At 40.6% G+C, this 20,453-nt stretch overlaps 1 protein-coding gene across 4 annotated transcripts in view; it reads left to right on the forward strand.

Annotated features, from left to right (window-relative positions):
* osbpl5 (oxysterol binding protein-like 5) overlaps positions 1 to 20,453 on the forward strand; it is a 191,758-nt gene that overhangs the window by 118,292 nt on the left and 53,013 nt on the right. For all 4 annotated transcript variants that reach the window (XM_013131244.4, XM_013131246.4, XM_013131247.4 and 1 more), the window contains 8 exons: positions 8,482 to 8,677; positions 9,136 to 9,320; positions 9,426 to 9,507; positions 16,632 to 16,730; positions 18,677 to 18,773; positions 18,990 to 19,088; positions 19,561 to 19,658; positions 19,782 to 19,871. In XM_013131244.4, the coding sequence (XP_012986698.2) occupies positions 8,482 to 8,677; positions 9,136 to 9,320; positions 9,426 to 9,507; positions 16,632 to 16,730; positions 18,677 to 18,773; positions 18,990 to 19,088; positions 19,561 to 19,658; positions 19,782 to 19,871 (946 nt within the window). The remainder of the gene's footprint in view (positions 1 to 8,481; positions 8,678 to 9,135; positions 9,321 to 9,425; positions 9,508 to 16,631; positions 16,731 to 18,676; positions 18,774 to 18,989; positions 19,089 to 19,560; positions 19,659 to 19,781; positions 19,872 to 20,453) is intronic.

Genomic DNA, 20,453 nt, shown 5'->3' on the forward strand with positions numbered 1-20,453 from the left:
TATTTTGAGTGTGCTTGGGTGTAAAAGAAAACTAGAGTCCACTTGTTTTTCCGACTTTACCCATCCCCTCGACGTCAGGATTGTTAAGGTCCTGTATGCAAGGTTGCCATATCCATCCATCCATCCATCATCTTCCGCTTATCCGGGGCCGGGTCGCGGGGGCAGCAGTCTAAGCAGAGATGCCCAGACTTCCCTCTCCCTAGACACTTCTTAGATAGACACTTCCCAATCACGCCCCTCCAGGTGTCACTGTCGTTGCCCACGTGGAACGATGGAGTCCCCAGTCTGAGCACTTTCCAGCACCCCTCCCAGAGACTCCAAGAAGGTCGGGTACTCTGCACTGCCGTTCGGCCCGTAGGCACAAACAACAGTGAGAGACCTATCCCCGACCCGTAGGCGCTATGAGCAAACCCACACCAGCCCGCCGCCTCTCACCATGGGCAACTCCAAAGTGGTGAAGAGTCCATCCTCTCTCAAGGAGTGTGGTTCCAGAGCCCAAGCCGTGTGTATTGGTGATCCCGACTATCTCTAGTCGGAACCTCTCAACCTCACGCACGATCTCAGGTTCCTTTCCCGCCAGCGAGGTGACTTTCCACATCCCTAAAGCTAGTTTCCGTGTCCAGGGATTGGGTTGTCGAGGTAAAAATAGCCCAATTTGGGGGAAAACTACCCACCTGCAAACCTTATAATATGAAAAAAGTGTTCACCTACGGTCACATTTGTTGCAATATTCCTCTGGTAGGTTAATTAGCGTCATCTCATCTTCATCAGCTTATCCGGTATTGGGTCGCGGGTACAGCAGCTCCAGCAGGGGACCCCAAACTTCCCTTTCCCGAGCCACATTTGCCAGCTCTGACTGGGGGATCCCGAGGCGTTCCCAGGCCAGTGTCGAATTTGTTTTCTCTCCACCTAGTCCTGGGCCTACCCTGAGGTCTCCTCCCAGCTGGAAGTGCCTGGAACACCTCCCTAGGGAGACGTCCTGGGGGCATCCTTACCAGATGCCCGAACCACCTCAACTGGCTCCTTTCGATGCAAAGGAGCAGAGGCTCTACTCCAAGTTCCTCACGGATGGCTGAGTTTCTCACCCTATCCCTAAGGGAGAAGCCAGCCACCCTTCTGAGAAAACCCCTTTGACGGCATGTTGTGGGTTCAGAACAACAGCTTACCAATGCGAATGCCACACCTGTAATCGACGCCACACCTTTTACCTGCTTAATTGATGAAGAAATTAAGTAATAGCCCACACCTGTCTATGAAACAGCATTAGTGTCAACTGTCCAATTCCTTTAGGTCCCTTAAAAAAGAGGGGGCTACATATTAAAGAGCTGTAATTCCTAAACCCTTCCTCCAATCTGGATGTGAATACCCTCAAATTAACAATGAGAGACTGCACTTTAAGCCAATATTCATGAATTCATTATGTAACTGTAACTTGAATGTATTTTGGTAAACAACCAAAATAACAAAACTTGTGTCCGTGTCCAATTATTTCCGGACCTAACTGTATACTTCAAAATGCCAGATAGTTGCAGTTCCATTGGATGCGCTAACCGCATATATTTTGTATTTGCAATCATATATACAGTTGTGCCGGGTGTCTCTGTAAAGCACTTTGTGACAACTCCTGTTGTAAAAAGGGCTTTATAAATAAATTTGATTGATTGATTGCTCATAAGTTTTTAAATCATAGTGATTCCAGAAATCACCAAAATGGCCTTGATCATAAGTTTACATACCCTTGAATGTTTGGCCTTGACACAGACACACAGAGGTGAAAATGGCAATTGAAGGTGAATTTCCCACACCTTTGGCTTTTTAAATAGCAATTAGTGTCTGTGTATAAATAGTCAATGAGTTTGTTAGCTCTCACGTGGATGCACTGAGCAACCTATATACTGAGCAAAGAAACTGTCAAAAGACCTGCATAACAAGGTAATAGAATTTTATGAAGATGGAAAATGATATAAAAGGGTTTGAGGCTTTCATCAGAATGGTTCCTAAATCGGTTTGATTTCTCGAGGCTTTGAAACTCACTGCACCCGTTGGTCAAGAATAAATACCCAGTGCTGAATGATCATATAGATGTCTTTTCCACATTATCCAACATGACTTCATAGTGCTGTGGTGAGGCATCCAAAGGGAAATTGTAATACCGGTTTGTGGTGTTCTTGCCTTTCCAACTAGCATTTTTCAACTCTGCATCCGTTCTAATGTTTTGTATTAATAAGGCAAGAGTGTCATAAGATACAAAAAATAAAACAAATCATTATACAATAAACAGTATCGTTCGCACTCACAAAGTTAAACATGATCTGGATTTGATCTCGCACCATAACGACTAAGAAATTGGAAGTCAGCAGCCCTAACAACTGCGCCAGTGCTGTACTACAATATTTTTGAAATAAATTACTAAATAAGGTGACCAGTAGAGGATGCTGTTCAAAGGTCTCAGGCATCAAACCGTACCAAACAACCACAGAAGCACAGAAATGATCAAACGAGACTTCACGTGATATTACGCCGATGCCAATCTCTGCCTTTTCGTATGGATTAGAATGGGTTGACATTTCAAAGCAAGCCTCGATCGGAGAATTTTGTTCAATCTCCTAATCAAAAATGATTTTAAAACATTTGCATCCTTGTTATTATTGGGTACTCATGGGAAATCAAGCCTTTCTGAAACATTCAAGGTTCTGTCAAATTGGCTGAGAACGGTTAATTATTTTTAGGCTTTTAAACTCGCTGCACAGTGGTGTCTGCTGATCAGGAATAAATATCACGTTCAATGTTGAGACAGATGTATTTTCCCCAGTATGCTACATTACTTTGTGGCGCAGTGGTTAGGTGTGTGCTTTCTGAAGGGAAATTAAAATGCTCTGTTCGTATCCAAGGTTCTTCTTGTCTTTCCAGCTAAGATTTTCTAACTATGAATCCGTTCTATCCATCCATCCATCTTCTTCCGCTTATCCGGGGCCGGGTCGCAGGGGCAGCAGTCTAAGCAGGGATGCCCAGACTTCCCTCTCCCCAGACACTTCCTCTAGCTCTTCCGGGGGGACACCGAGGCGTTCCCAGGCCAGCCGGGAGACATAGTCCCTCCAGCGTGTCCTAGGTCTTCCCCGGGGTCTCCTCCCGGTGGGACGGGACCGGAACACCTTCCCAGGAAGGCGTTCCGGAGGCATCCGAAAAAGATGCCCAAGCCACCTCAGCTGACCCCTCTCGATGTGGAGGAGCAGCGGCTCTACTCTGAGCTCCTCCCGGGTGACCGAGCTTCTCACCCTATCTCTAAGGGATCGCCCGGCCACCCTGCGGAGAAAGCTCATTTCGGCCTCCTGTATCCGGGATCTTGTCCCAAAGCTCAGAATCCGTTCTAATGTTTTGTATTATTAAGGCAAGATTGTCTTAAGATAGACAAAATAAAACGATTTATTCAAAGAACAATAAACAGCATCGTTTACACTCAAAAAGTTAAACACTATCTGGATTCGATCTGGCAGCATAACAAGGACAAAAAGACGCATTCCACAACCCTGCTGGATTTGGAACATTGACAACTTTTTGAAATAAATTCCTAAACAATGTGACGAGTAGAGGTTGCTTTTCAAAAGCACCAAACCACAGAAGCCTGCATTTTCTAAACAGGCTTTGGAAGTGATTAAATGAGGCTTTGGACGTCATGAATCAAGTTATATTACATTGACGCTATGATCAATGCAAGCCTCGGCCCTCTCAGATGGATTTTGGGTTGAAATTTTAAAGCATGCCTTGATCTGAGAATTATGTTCAATCTCCTGATCAGAGTTGGGGAGTAACGGATTACAAGTAATCCATTACGGAATTTAACGGATTACAGAAAAACAGTAACTGTAATCTGTTACGTTACCAACAAAAATATTATCGGATTACCAATAGTTACTTTTGGATTACTTCATTTAAAAAATAATAGGTGCATGAAATAATTTTGACACCTTGCATGTTAGATTTTTTTATTTAATGTTTTAAAAACATTGTTATTTGAACCAAAATTAACAATTGTGTGTGATCATCATGAAACAGATTAGAGAGCAATGAAGCACTAGTTAAATTTTTTTGGATGACTGGTAAAAACAGTATATCTACAATAATATAAGCCAACGCTTTTAAAATGTGATTCTGTTATCCACTCGAAGCATCTTTCTCATAAAAATGATAGGCAACAACACAGCCAAGAAGAGTTGCACTAAACAACTCCGATAGGAATTGTTTAGAAGCAACTATTTGTTAGATAGCTGTAACATGGCGCTGCCTTCAAGATAAAACATTCTAAGGAACTTATCACGATATTTGAAAAGAAAAGGTGTTGGGAAACGCATTGCCAAAGGATGATGATTTGCATTTGAATGCAGCCACCTGTCCATACAGGTAAGCCATGTGATTCTGCTTGCTTTGCATCTCCGAAAATTGTGTTAATTGGTTACTATTGGCTGCTGACGACATTGACTTTAAGTTAAGAGTGCAGGTGTATAATCACAGTTTATTTCTTTGCATTTTGAAAATCCATCGCTGGTTGCCCTATTAATCGCAGGTTACCTTTGCGCGAGTAAAACATATTTGTGTGCGGGTGTTCACAATTGCAAACATGCATTTGCGTGCCTGGTGTTTCTGCAACGTTTTGACAATGTTGGCGGTTGTGGAGCAAAACATCAGACTACTGCACGTTGAGTGTACTTGCGAAAAGCTACGGATATCCATATTTTTATATACAATAATGTCAATAACCTTTTCGGCAAATTGACATTATTTTTTAAACTATGTTTTGAAGCAATAGAAAACATTTATACAACACAAATAACAGAATAGGTTAACACATCCTTAGATTTTTGGTTATGTTCAGATAAAAAGTCAGATTCTGGAAGATCAAGGGTTATTGGATTAATTGGAATGATTGAATATCTGACTGACCTTGTGTGTGGAATGTAGAGATGTAGCGCAATCATATTGAAGTAGAATACAATGGTTTAGAAACCCTTTCCAAAGGAACTGTAATCAGATTACATTACTGAGTTTAAGTAATCAAAAAGTTACTGATTACAAATGTGGACAGGTAACTTGTAACTGTTACGGATTACATTTTAAAAATAACCTACCCAACCCTGCTCCTGATCAATAATAATTGAACATAATTTGCATCCTTGCAATTATTGTGTAGTGATGGGATAACAACCTTTTCTGAAGTATTCAAGGTTTTCTTCAAATTGGTCAGAATACTGTTAATTTTCTCAATGCTTTTAAACTGACTGCACAGTGTTGTCTGATGATCAGGAATAAATATCAATGTTGATATTTTGATATATATGTATTTTCCGAAGTATCCTACATGATTTTGCGACGCAGTGGTTAGGTGTGTGCTTTCTGAAGATAAGTTTAAATGCTTGGTTTGAATCCAATGTTATTCTTGCCTTTCCAGCTTGCATTTTTCAGCTATGAATCCATTGTAATGTTTTGTATTATTAAGGCAAGAATGTCATAAGAAACAAAATAAAACAAATTATTCAAACAACAATAAACAGTGTCATCTACATAAATTATCAAACATGATCTAGATTCGGTCTCACACAATAACAAGTTAAAAAGCAGGAACAAGTGACATTACCAACTGCACCATTGCTGAACTGGATAAGGTTAACAACTTATCCAGTTAACAACTAAAATAAATGACTAAATAAGGTGACCAGTAGAAGTTGCTGTTTGAAAGTTACAGGCACTGAACCGCCCCAAACAACCATAGAAGCCTGCATTTTCCAAAAAGCATGTGATCAAACAAGGTTTGGGACGTCATTCAAAACGTGATATTACACTGACGCAAGGCTCTGTCCTTTCACCTGGATTCAAAGCAAGCCTCGATCAAAGATTTGGGCTCAATCTCCTGACCAACAATTATTTAAAAAGGTTTGCATCCATGGTAGTATTGAGGCTGCGGAAGAGAAAATATTAACATAAATCATACGAAAATAAATATAATAACTTCAGTAAGTGTGCTGGCACATAAAACCTAAACTAAAACTGGATTCAACACTGACAGTGATGTCAGAATATCATCTTATCACCAATTTCATATAGGCTACTTAGCTATCCAATATATGGGAAGCACTTGTAAATAAAGCCCCAGTGCCTGTCAGTATAGATCAAACAATGCTTTGGACGTCATTAATCACCTGGTAATCATACAGCTGTCAATGAGAGAAACGCTGGAGTTAAAACATCCTCAAAATACGGCGGAACCAATATTTGATTTTAGATGTGATGTTAAAAACTGACAAGCAAATATTACTGAGTTAGGAATGACAAAGACAGTACTGCCAGTGTTGTCATCAAAACATTATGACAAAGTAATCATTGGGACTCAAACCAGGCTATAGGGTGTAAAACAACTGTACATCCTGTCACTGCTCTATACATTCAGCCACCATTCAGGTTATCCTACGAGCAAAATTATAAGACATATTCTAACAAAAGTCTATGGTATTGAGCCTACCCGTTTGTCCTTGATAATGAATGATGGGTAGCAGGGACATTTTGACATTCATTCTTGTGAATTTAATTAGTTCTTGATAATTTGGCTGGAGACTAATTTAGTTTCATATGTTTTAAAGCATGAAGTAAAAGAAGTAATTCAAATAATTAATTGAGTAATAAAAGCACATACAGTGGAGAGAACAAGTATTTAAACACAGCCGATTATGCCGGTTTTCCTACTTACATGTAGAGGTCTGTAATTTTTATCATAGGTACACTTCAACTGTGAAATCCAGAAAATCACATTGTATGATTTTTAAATAATTAATTAGCATTTTATTGCATGACAAGTATTTGATCACCTACCAACCAGTAAGAATTCCGGCTCTCACAGACCTGTTAGTTTTTCTTTAAGATGCCCTCCTGTTCTCCACTCATTACCTGTATTTACTGCACCTGTTTGAACTTGTTACCTGTATAAAAGACACCTGTCCACATACTCAATCAAACAGACTCCAACCTCTCCACAATGGCCAAGACCAGAGAGCTGTGTAAGGACATCAGGGATAAAATTGTAGACCTCCATAAGCCTACAGGACAATAGGCAAGCAGCTTGGTGAGAAGGCAACAACTGTTGACGCAATTATTAGAAAATGGAAGAAGTTCAAGATGACGGTCAATCTCCCTCGGTCTGGAGCTCCATGCAAGATCTCACCTCGTGGGGCATCAATGATCATGAGGAAGGTGAGGGACCTGGTCAATGACCTGAAGAGAGCTGGAACCACAAGCTCAAAGAAAACCATTAGTAACACACTACGCTGTCATGGATTAAAATCCTGCAGCGCACGCAAGGTCCCCTTGCTCAAGCCAGCGCTTGTCCAGGACCATCTGAAGTTTGCCAATGACCATCTGGATGATCCAGAGGAGGAATGGGAGAAGGTCATGGGGTCTGATGAGACAAAAATGTAGCTTTTTGGTCTAAACTCCACTCGCAGTGATTGGAGGAAGAAGAAGGATGAATACAACTCCAAGAACACCATCCCAACTGTGAAGCATGGAGGTGGAAACATCATTCTTTGGGGATGCTTTTCTGCCAAGGGGACAGGAAGACTGCACTGTATTGAAGGGAGGATGGATGGGGCCATGTATCGCGAGATCTTGGCCAACAACCGCCTTCCTTCAGTAAAAGCATTGAAGATGGGTCGTGGCTGAGTCTTCCAGCATTACAATGACCCGAAACACACAGCCAGGGCAACTAAGAAGTTGCTCCGTAAGAAGCATCTCAAGGTCCTGGAGTGGCCTAACCAGTCTCCAGACCTAAACCCAGTAGAAAATCTTTGGAGGGAGCTGAAAGTCCGTAATGCCCAGCGGCAGCCCTGAAACCTGAAGGATCTGGAGAAGGTCTGTATGTAGGAGTGGGCCAAAATCCCTGCGGCAGTGTGTGCAAACCTGGTCAAGAACTACAGGAAATGTATGATCTCTGTAGTTGCAAACAAATGTTTCTGTTCCAAATATTAAGTTCTGCTTTTCTGATGTATCAAATACTTATGTCATGCAAGAAAATGCAAATGAATTACTTAAATATCATACAATGGGATTTTCTGGATTTTTGTTTTAGTTTCCGTCACTCACAGTTGAAGAGTACCTATGATAAAAAATACAGACTTCTACATGCTTTGTAAGTGGGTAAAACCTGCAAAATCGGCAGTGTATCAAGTACTGTAAATATATTACCAACTTTTAAACAGCTATTCATCATGGTTTTATCAGAAGATGTCATTATAGTGGCCTGGGCTGGTACAGGAGTCTTGAGTTGCTGCCTCCAGTACTGCTGCAGAGAAAGTCCAAGTTCAAACTGGTCTTTAAGCAAAAACTCTGTTCTCCATAAAGCATAAATGCCTGAGAAATAAATATTTGTGATATTTTGAGTCATTGTGATTGTGTGCCACTGCTAATTTCACCCTACCTGTGCATTTCCTCATGTTTCAGTTTGGCCAACCAACACATGGAGAATGACGGCTACTCTGAGAAATCAGAACACGATGCGCAGGAAGATTGGGACAATGGGGCCAATGAGAATGGTGGGCGGCTGACTGAGGAAAGCGACATGGACCAATCGGACGAGCTGTCTCCAGGGCTGCAGGCCACAGCTTACGTTGAGCAGTGTCAGGAGGAGATAGGCGAGGTGAAAAAAATAAACATTCCTTACGGATGGCTAACATGGACAGACAGGTCATTTGGCATCTCTGAAACTGAAATGTAAAATGTTGTTGGGCCAGTGTTGACCACCAGTGTGTTGCTTGGAAATACAGAGTGCAGCATAAGGTCAACAAAGATATTTACTGTGTGAAGGGACAGACTCTTCACTGACTCTTTCTATGGCGTAGACCAGTAGACCAACCTAGGTCATCTGCATGTCTATGTGTATTCATCATTAACTGTCAGACAATCTTTTGAACGTAAATGCCTTAGGCGACAATTTCATTTAGGACCTATTGTTTTGTTCTTCCAGTATTAAAAGAGAGCTATCTACAAAATGTACTCTGCCACACTTAATTGACAAAACCAAACAATTCATGTCAGGTGTTCATATTACAGAATATTTTTGTGGTTCAGTCTGTCGCTTCTTCGTTGTCCCCCTAGGCTGGCGAAGCGTCTCAAGTGGAGACAGTGTCTGAGGAGAACAAAGGCTTGATCTGGACCCTGTTGAAGCAGCTTCGGCCTGGCATGGACCTGTCAAAAGTGGTCCTGCCAACTTTCATCCTGGAGCCACGCTCTTTCCTGGACAAGCTGTCTGACTACTACTACCACGCTAATCTTCTGTCAGAGTGAGTACTTTAGTACTACTCATACAATTACTTAAGCACTTTTTCACTTAAACTTAACAATGTTGTCTTTCTGTCTCTTGTCTGTCTGGCCCATTATAATCCTAGGGCTGCAAGAGAGGAAAGTGCGTACGGCAGAATAAAACAGGTTGTGCGCTGGTACCTCTCTGGCTTCTACAAGAAGCCCAAGGTAAACCCCCATCCTTTGATAGATTGCTTTTGTAACTTTCATTCCCGTAGTTCTGAGTTTGCCCACAGGAAGTGAAGTGTTTCTGAGTGATGGGGCTGACTACATCAGGAATCTACAGTGTGCAATTTTCACTCTCCTATGTGACTAGAAATGTCTGTGCAAGAATATATGTACTATATAATTAGAAGCACTATCAGAAAGCACTGTAGCTGTTACACCTAGAAACGTAACGCGTATCCAATTGCTAATAGCACATACCATGTACACTGTTGAGCCAAAAATATTATGACCACTAACAGGTAAAGTGAATAACATTGGCAATCTTCTAACATGTCAAGGTCTGGGTAGATTAGATGGTAAATGAACTGTCAGTTCTCGTAGTTAACGTGTTGGATACAGGAGAAATGGGCAGGAGTAAAGACCTGAGCGACTTTGACAAAGGGCAAATTGTTATGGCCAGATGACTGGCTCAGAGTTTCTCTTAAACAGCAAGGCTTGTGGGGTGCTCCCAGGGTGATGGACACCCAAGGCTCATTGATGCCTGAGGGCCACGAAGACTATCCTGTCTGGTCCGAACCAACAGAAGGTCTACTGTGGCAGAAGTCACAGAAAATGTTTGATGGTTACGGGAGGAATGTGTGACAATGCACAGTGCATCGCACTCAGAGTGCCCATGATGACCCTGCCCACCATCGAAAGTGCCTACCATGGGCATGCGAGTGTCGGAACAGGACCTTGGAGCAGTGGAAGAAGGTCGCCTGGTCCAATGAGTGCCCTTTTCTTTGACATCATGTAGATGGTAGTGTACATGTGTGCCGTTTACAGGGGGAACTGATGGCACGAAGATGAGCTGTGAAAATACAACATGCCTGTGTCTGGATTTTGATGCTCTGGGCAATGTACTGCTGGGAAGCCATGGGCCCAGCATTCATGTGGATGTCAATTTGACACGTGCCACCTACCTAAACATTGTTGCAGACCAGATACACCCTGTTCATGGCAATGGCATTCCCTTATGGCAGTGGCCTCTTTTAGAAGAATAGCTCATTGTTTGGGAAGGGTTTGAACATGATGAAGAGTTCAGTGTGTTGCCCTGGCCTCCAAATTCCCAAGATCTCAATCCGATTGAGCATATGTGGGATGTGCTGGACAAACAAGTCTGATCCACGGCATTCTCCATATTGGAACTTACAGGACTTGAAAGATCACTTTCTCCACATTTTGTTTTCAGCAAAAAAATGAATTTCTAATCAATTTGATGTTATTTTATTGGACATACATTTTGCTTTTCTTTCAAAACAAGGACATTTCTAAGTGACCCCAAATGGTAGTGTGTATTGACATTAATGTACTCACAGTTATCTGTAATGACAAAGCAAATAATATTTTTTTTTAGCAATTGTATTCAAATGTATTGAAAATAAAAACCTCTGATTTTGTCAGAGGTGGGTAGAATAGTCAGAAATTTTACTAAAGCAAAAGTATTGTTACTTCGAAATAATCAGTCGCATAGAAGTAAAAGAAGTAATTCAAATAATTACTTGAATAAGAATAAGCACGTACAGTGGGGAGTACAAGTATTTGATAAACTGCCAATTTTGCAGGTTTTCCTACTTACACAGCCTGTAGTTCTTATCGTAGGTACACTTCAACTGTGAGAGACGAAATCTAAAACAGAAATCCTGAAAATCACATTGTATGATTTTTAAATAATTAATTTGCATTTTATTGCATGACATAAGTATTTGATCACCTACCAACCAGTAAGAATTCCGGCTCTCACAGACCTGTTAGTTTTTCTTTAAGAAGCCCTCCTGTTCTCCACTCATTACTAGTATTAACTACACCTGTTTGAACTCGTTACTTGTATAAAAGACACCTGTCCACACACTCAATCAGACCCCAACCTCTCCACAATGGCCAAGACCAGAGAGCTGTGTAAGGACATCAGGAATAAAATTGTAGACCTGCACAAGGCTGGGATGGGCTACAGGACAATAGGCCAGTAGCTTGGTGAGAAGGCAACAACTGTTGGCGCAATTATTAGAAAATGGAAGAAGTTCAAGATGACGGTCAATCTCCCTCGGTCTGGGGCTCCATGCAAGATCTCACCTCGTGGGGCATCAATGATCATGAGGAAGGTGAGGGATCAGCCCAGAATTACACGGCAGGACCTGGTCAATGACCTGAAGAGAGCTGGGAATCCTGCAGCGCACGCAAGGTCCCCCTGCTCAAGTCAGCGCATGTCCAGGCCCGTCTGATGTTTGCTAGTGACCATCTGGATGATCCAGAGGAGGAATGGGAGAAGGTCATGTGGTCTGATGAGACAAAAATAGAGCTTTTTGGTCTAAACTCCACTCGCCATGTTTGGAGGAAGAAGAAGGATGAGTACAACCCCAAGAACACCATCCCAACCGTGAAGCATGGAGGTGGAAACATCATTCTTTGGGGATTATTTTCTGCAAAAGGGACAGGACGACTGCACCGTATTTAGGGGAGGATGGATGGGGCCATGTATCGTGAGATCTTGGCCAACAACCTCCTTCCCTCAGTATGAGCATTGAAGATTGGTCATGGCTGGGTCTTCCAGCATGACAACGACCCGAAACACACAGCCAGGGCAACTAAGAAGTTGCTCCGTAAGAAGCATCTCAAGGTCCTGGAATGGCCTAGCCAGTCTCCAGACCTAAACCCAATAGAAAATCCGTAATGCCCAGCGACAGCCCCGAAACCTGAAGGATCTGGAGAAGGTCTGTATGTAGGAGTGGGCCAAAGTCCCTGCTTCAGTGTGTGCAAACCTGGTCAAGAACTACAGGAAATGTATGATCTCTGTAATTGCAAACAAAGGTTTCTGTACCAAATATTCAGTTCTGCTTTTCTGATGTATCAAATACTTGTCATGCAATTAAATGCTAATTAATTACTTAGAAATCATACAATGTGATTTTCTGGATTTTTGTTTTAGTTTCCGTCAATCACAGTTGAAGAATACCTATGATAAAAATTCTATATACTTTGTAATTGGGAAAACCTGCAAAATCGGCAGTTTATCAAATACTTGTTCTCCCCACTGTATCTAGTGAAAAGAATACTCAAGTACTGAGTAACTTAATACGATCTGATTATTGTTGAAATAACAGAGCAAGATGAAGGTAAATATCCAATTGTCCAAAATATAACATTGCAAATGCTTGTCAAATAGAAATAAATAAAATATAATGCAGCCATGTGCAAACTCAAATATGGTCAAAATGATTTCCCCTTAACTAAAACAATACAAAATAATAAATTTAATCTTTACAAAATATCAAATTAAGGCAAATTCAGTAACAAGAAACAACCACGAATCCTTGAAACTTGCTCAACTTTGTAGTTTCAAAACATTCTCTTATCATTCTTTTTCACAACCAAGCTTTTGAAATACTTAGTTAACAATACTGTGTGAATTCTTCAAACCTTACTTGCAGTGACAAGTTGAAAAATCTGTCAATTTGAGACTGTGTATATAGATGAGACTGAAGGTGTTTTGATGAATTGTGTGCTTGTATGTGTAAATTAGTGTTGAGAAAACATTCTCTGTACTGAAGAATCACTTATTGACTGTTAAGCTTCAACAGTAGTAGGCTCTCAAGGTTTTTACAGCCATTATTGTAGGCTATATCACATTTATTTCTATACTGTTCATCTGGAGGCAGAGAATTAGTCTTTGTGCATGCATGGTTTTCTATTTAACTTTTTGTGAGTTTGCATTAATGAATTTGAATGTGTCTTCTGTAAAATATCTGTATCTATGTACAATATGGATCTAAAATGTAATTCGAACAGCCTTTATGTAATCTAAATCACTGCTATAACAAACTGTAAGAGCAAAGCATATGACCTACTGTATATACCCTTGCTTGCTTGTACAATCATGGCATTTATTTGGGGCACTTTTCTGCTGGACCACGTAGAGTGGAGCCGGCCAAGAAGAGCGATTGTCTCTTAGTGGAGTGAGTGAGTGAGTGACCGACCCAACTAAATAGTGGTTAGAGGAGCAAACCTGCATATAGATCCTGCATTCAAATTTTGTCACAGTCACAAAAAATTAAGCTTTAGGATTTGTTCCAGATAGACAAAAACTTCACTGGCTACAACCTTCAGTAGCTACGTTATAGTAAGCCTAAACTAAAACTATTTACGGTTATACAGTGTTGCAACTATTTCTGGTGGATTTTTGAAGTACGCATCTGTGCATGCTTTTTGGTGTAATATAGGGTTTATCAAAACCCCTTGGGCAGTAAAAGAGTAGTGGGTTCCACAATTCTCTCTTCTTTTTGGTGATAACTGACGGAAAAGTCAGTTATCACCGATATTGATCGTTAGTCAGTTTAACACAATGCTTAATGGTGTCTAGTGACTGGGTAAATGTATAGCACTGTGATGTAGTGGTTAAAGACAATGCACTGCCTGTCATGTGGGAGACCCGGGTTTGAATCCAGTGAGAGCAACCATTTTTATCTATTTTAATTGCAGGCCGGGTGAACTAGGTTTGCCTGGTTCCTTTTCTGGTTTTATCTTTAATGTGGCTAATGTTAATTAACTAAATACATAGGCAATTCATTATCATACCTAGCTCTGTAACCGGACCCTCTGGGAGTATTATCAATTTGGTGGCTAAAGACAACAACTGAATACAAAAGCCTCCCGTCAGAGACTACGGTCCTGTAACAGGGCTAACATTAGCTATCCATAGCCAAAACTAACCTACAAGCTAAAACTTACCGCTACATGTTTTCTCAAGTTCGAAGTTGAGTTAGTTCTTATAGGCTGACATTTTCTAGTTTTTAGGCAGACAAAGAAGGCAGCGCGTAATGTACTGTTGTGCACATAAATATGCCTACCCTGGCAGAAATGTTGAAATTATGGCATTGATTTTGAAAATATGACTGATCATGCAATATCAATACCTAAGGAAGACCAAGAAAGATTTCAGCCAAAACTGCCAGAAGAATTGTTCAGGATACAAAGAAAAACCCACAGGCAACCTCAGGAAAAATACAGGCTGATCTGGAAAAAGATGTTGTGGTTTTTTCAACGATACTTGAACAAAAATGGGCTGCAGGGTTGAGTTGCCAGAAAGAAGCCTTTACTGCACCAATGGCACAAAAAAGCCTGGTTACAATATGCTTGACAACTCCTTGACACGCCTCACAGCTTCTGGCACGTTGTAATTTGGAGTGATGAGACCAAAATAGAGCTTTATGGTCAATACCATACGTACTGGCCCTCATTTATCAAAAGTGCGTACACCAAATTTCCAGCGTACACCCAAAACCACGGTGACTTTGAGATTTATCAATATGGACGTTGGCGTACGGCACTCTCAAATCCTACACCAGCTCAGGAGGTGGTGTACGCACGTTTTGAGTTAGTGCGGAAATGCGCAGAAAAAAAAATCCTAACGCACTGACAAACTAAAAGATATGAAATATTATGACCCACTGTAAAAAAAAAAACAACAACATAATAATTACAAAGTTCAGTGTTTATTTTTGTGCAACATGGACTTCAATGTTTAATTTGTGTGACTTTACCAAAGCATTTGATTTATATGTATTCCTTCAGATGCGAGCCTGTGCGCTTTACATGACGTTTCAGGGTTAGGCCCGGCAGTTGCGCACGGACTGGGTTCAGTAATAAAAGGCTTTTAATGACCAAAATATAATTCAGACTGACAAAATAATAAAAATGACATTCTTCTTCTTTTAAATAATAATAATAGAAATAATAATAATAACGACATTCTTCTTCTAAATAACAATAAACGTCATTAATAATAAATATCATAAAATAATAAGACGAATATTACAAATTGTCATGCAATTATTAATGTGAATGAATGGTACTCCACATCACATCATCATCTTTTATTCTGCTTTTTAAACAGCCAAATAAAACAATTGTATTTCTTTCTACCTCCCTGGTGATCGTCTCAATCTCCACGTCAGAGAAGTTTCTCTTTTTTGCCGTCTTCCGTGTGTCCATGGCGTAAAATGAGGGCGGGGGGAAGCGGAGACTTGAATATATAGGGGCGTGTTATTCTAATGATGATCGTTTTCAGCCGCGGCATTTATCAAGGGCAGGTATTGCGTACACCTGGATTTTAAAGATACGCACAGCTTCGTAAATCAGGCGGTGAGAGGAGTGTAAGCAAAATCTTACGCCAACATATACGCCCGTTTCTACGCAAGAATGATAAATGAGGGCCACTATGTTTGGAGCGGTGTCAACAAGGCCAATAGTGAACAGAATACCATCCCCACTGTGAAGCATGGTGGTCGCTCACTGATGTTTTGGGTGGGGGTGGTTTCTAAAGGCACGGAGGAAATCTTGTGAAAACTGGCAAGATGAATGCAGCATGATATCAGAAAATACTGGCAGACAATTTGCATTCTTCTGCACGAAAGCTGCGCATGGGACGCTCTTGGACTTTCCAGCACAACAATTACCCTGAGCACAAGGCCAAGTTGACTCTCCAGTGGTTATAGCAGATAAAGGTGAAGGTTCTGGAGTGGCCATCACTCTCCTGACCTTAATATCATTGAGCCACTCTGGGGAGATCTCAAACGTGCAGTTCATGCAAGATGACCAAACACTTTGCATGACTTGGAGGCAATTTGCCAAGTCGAATGGGCAGCTATACCACCTGCATAGACAACTATTACAAAAGACTGCACGCTATCATTGATGCTAAACAGAACACCCCTGTGTGTTTTTGTAGTTTAGTTTGAACGTGAGGTCAGGGGTGTTCTGCTTCCTCCAAATCCCCCACCGTTGTTTCAGACACCATTGTTTACTTGAGTAAAACTGAGATGTTGCATTAATATTACTCTTACAGGTATGATTCATTCAAAAAGTTATTTAAGTAAATGTAATGGAATAAATATAACGCATTACTACCCACCTCTGGATTTTGTGTACATACTGTGCAGCATGCACTGTTTGTGATGCAGTTCAGTTCACAGCAGGTTCTTAATTGAACAATGCATTTTGGTTGAATCCTTGTGCAATTCCTTGGTCAGTTTGTTGATTCATATATTGTGGCTGTATGCATAAATGTGATATTAACACTTGTGTTGCAGGGTCTGAAGAAGCCCTATAACCCCATCTTAGGAGAGACGTTTCGCTGTTGCTGGCTCCATCCTCAGACGGACAGCTGTACCTTCTACATAGCAGAGCAGGTAAGGTTCCATGACAGTGACTAACCTAAATGCATCTAAACTAGACTTTATCGCCCTCCTACCCCAAACTGATTGACAGACCTGTTTTGTGAAGCTGCTTAGTGCCCAGAAGAATTTCCAAAAATGTTTCCAACTTCATGTTAAACGGCTTATTACCCTGAAAGAAGTCTATCCAAGCTAACAGTAAATCCATGCTTCAGTTTTCTGTCATCAGTCATTATAAAATGTAATCATATAAAATATGAAATTATTTAGAAATTCTAAAATGTCGGTTTCCACATATGTATTTCTTTGGTTTATTGTTGATGGAATAATTTACTAAATCTTAGTTTATCCCACCAAGAAATCCTAAAATTGCCTAGACAATATTATTGGAACTTTCTAGAAGTAATTTGAAATATTTGTATTCTCATCTCTGACTTTCCTTGGAATTGAACTCATCTGCAGTATGAAAATGACAAATTTCAGCTTCTCTAAATACAGAAAAGGACTCATTCATTTTCTGGCACTGTGTACCATCATAATCACAAAAAAAGAAAAAGAACACCTGAGGTTAGTCACAAGATTGTAGCCATGCATGGATAATCTCAAGGCTACAAGTCCATCTCAAGAGAAGTTGATGATGGTTTGTCAAAGATGGTTTGTCTGTCGCTAATCTCCTTGGATATGGCTACAAGAGAACATGATAGAAGTTCATAGCAAAGGAGTTTATGAATGGTGGAGCAAGCACCTTGATCAACTACCACAGATTCAGGCTCACCTTCAGACACAAGGTAATACAGTTTCAACTCACACCATCCATCGCCAAATAAATGAAAGCGGGTTGTATGTTAGGAGATCTACTGCTGAGAGAGAGAGAGAAGAAATCCTGACTGCAATTTGACAAAGCACACCTGAACACAGTCCTTCTGAGACAATCTCCTGTGGACAGATGAGACAAAATTAATGCATTTCGTTAAAGCAAACTCTCAGTCTGCAGAAAGCAAAACAAAACCTTCAGAGAACCCCTTCCCCACTGTCAAAAATGGAGTAGGTTCAGTGATGTTTTGGAGTGGCTTTGCTGCCTCTAAAACAGAATGCCTTTAACGTGTGGAAGGAATCATGAACTCAGGAGAAGTTTTGTAGCACTTTGCAAAGCCTGTTGTCAAAAAACTGGGTGTTTATCCAAGGTCATGGGTCTTCCAACCGGACAATGACCCCACAACACACTTCTAAAAGTGAATGGTTAAAGACAGAACCCTGAACTGTTCTGTGGCCAGTAATAAAACCAGATCTTGAAAACCTGTGGGGAAATCTAAGAAAAGCAGTTGGGGGCACCCTTTACATCTGGGAGTACTGGAGCAGTTACCACAAGAACATGAGACAAACTGTCAGTATAGAGGTGCTAGAAACACGTCCTTGGCTATAGGACGTTCTTGATTGCAGTTACTTTTGCCAAAAGCTTTGCAAAATGCTATTAAATAAAGACTTGTGGAGACCAATAACTTATTAGTTATTTGAAGAACTGCAAGGGTGCCACTACGTTTGTCCATGTGTACGCAAAGGTGATTTGGACACACTATAGATTTGTGAATTTTTGCTATCTGTGGCTAAAATTAGCAGAGGTTTGCAATGGTTATGTAGAGTATCATGACCATGTACAATGGTTTCGCTTTCTTTCAGAGGAACCATTTAAACACAATATAACATTAGTGTCATTTTTTAAATACTTGCAGTTTAACTGCTATGCTGTTGACTCATAGGTATTGCATTTTGTGCCCACGACCCAGATGAGAGTACCATTACTGAACTCAGATCTGACACATCATTTGTTCTTCCCTAAATAAGTGTCTCATTCTCCCTGTCACTCTCTCTTTTCCTATCTTTTTCACTCTCTCTCTTTCTCACTATCTCTTCACTCTCTCTCTTTCTCACTATCTCTTTCACACTGTCTTTCTCTGTCCCAGATCTCCCATCATCCTCCAATTTCAGCTTTTTACGTCTGCAACAAGAAGGATGGTTTTTGTATCAGCGGCAGCATATTGGCCAAATCAAAGTTTTATGGTACGCTGGTCTGTTTACACAAATGTTATGATTTTTTTCTCTCATGAATTAAATCCAGATATTTATGTTTATTTTATTTACTCTACTACCAAGGCCCGTTTGCTTGATATATGACCTGCTCATTATTTTTGCTCATTGGCATTATAATACAAACAGATCTGCGCCCAGGCTACTGTCCTTTATCTTATGGTTCTAAATTGTACCGTTTTGCTCCAGGGAACTCTCTCTCTGCCATACTGGACGGTCGGGCCAGGCTCATGTTGCTGGGCCGGGATGAGGAATATGTCATCACCATGCCTTACGCGCACTGTAAAGGTATTATTTATTGTTATACTTATCCTTATAAAGCAGGGCTTAAAAACACCTCTATCGTTGGCCTACCCTTTCCTTTCAACAAATGATACTGTACATTATTATGTAATAATATGTATTATAATTTTTGCTTACTGTATTATCATTATAGTTTAATGTATATATTCTGAATATATATATTATTTCATTTTTATCCGATTTTTTTATCAATTATTTTCTTAATTTTTTTTTTCATGCACTTTGAGATTATTCCTCTAATGAAAAGCGCTTTACAAATGCAACTTATTATTATTATTATTACATTATTATTACTTATTTCTTTTACATTTTTTAGAAAATGTTTAGAAAGATTTTATATAAATTTAAACTTTCAGCTGAGGATTTCTCAAAGATGGGACTTGGTATCTGGTCTGATCAGAGTGTTTCTAAACATCAATGTGTAAATGAAATGTGTTACCCCTTGTTTCCCTTCTAGGGATTCTGTATGGCACCATGACACTGGAGCTGGGAGGGAAGATCACTATTGAGTGTGACAACACCAAATATCTTGCAGAATTAGAGTTCAAGTTGAAGGTAGGCATGCTTGGGAACCAGACGCTTTCTGGAGTCCCAGAGACAACAAGGGGGGGACAGCTTTTGAAAGTGTACAGAAAAGGGAAAGGGGAGCTAAATGAAGATATTTTCATTGTATTGTAGCCCTTCCTGGGAGGCCCCAGCAGTGTCAATGTGATCTCTGGTAAGATCCAACATGGAGATGATGTGCTGGCCACACTGGATGGACACTGGGTAAGAATATACGCATCTCTTTCTGGGGGGGTGGGGGGGATTCTACCCCTGTGTACTCTCTACGTAGTGCAAGGTATTTCCTTCCAGTCTGTCAAATACACCTAGTATATATCTTCATCTGTCTACAATTCGTTCATTGGTTATCCCACAGTAAACAGGGTGAAGGAGAACCAATACAGCGCTCATTTTCCGCTTTTTGTCATTTCAAGCTGGAAGGATATACAGAAATCCACACTATTTATTTTCCGTTTCTCACTGAGGATCTTGGAAAACAAGCACATGTCAAGGTAGGTGGGGAAAGAGGAGTGACTGACAAACAGGGTGCGTTCATTTCGTTTTCATTGAGTGTAGATAGATTATTTTTTGGAAATTATTTAGCTAATGTTGGGATATCTCACTCACTACTTGAAAACATAATGACCATAATGATCTGCTTGTGGCTTGACAAGCTAGCTAATTGTGTGGCTATCGTAATGGACTTGTAATCGTCCTTCCAGTTAACCTTATTGTTTACATGCAGTGCATGCATCCCAAATAGCACCTATTCCCAAAGCGTCCCAATTTAGGCACCCTATGGAGTGG

Source organism: Esox lucius, chromosome 19 (assembly GCF_011004845.1).
Source record: "Esox lucius isolate fEsoLuc1 chromosome 19, fEsoLuc1.pri, whole genome shotgun sequence".
NCBI classification, from domain to species: domain Eukaryota; kingdom Metazoa; phylum Chordata; class Actinopteri; order Esociformes; family Esocidae; genus Esox; species Esox lucius.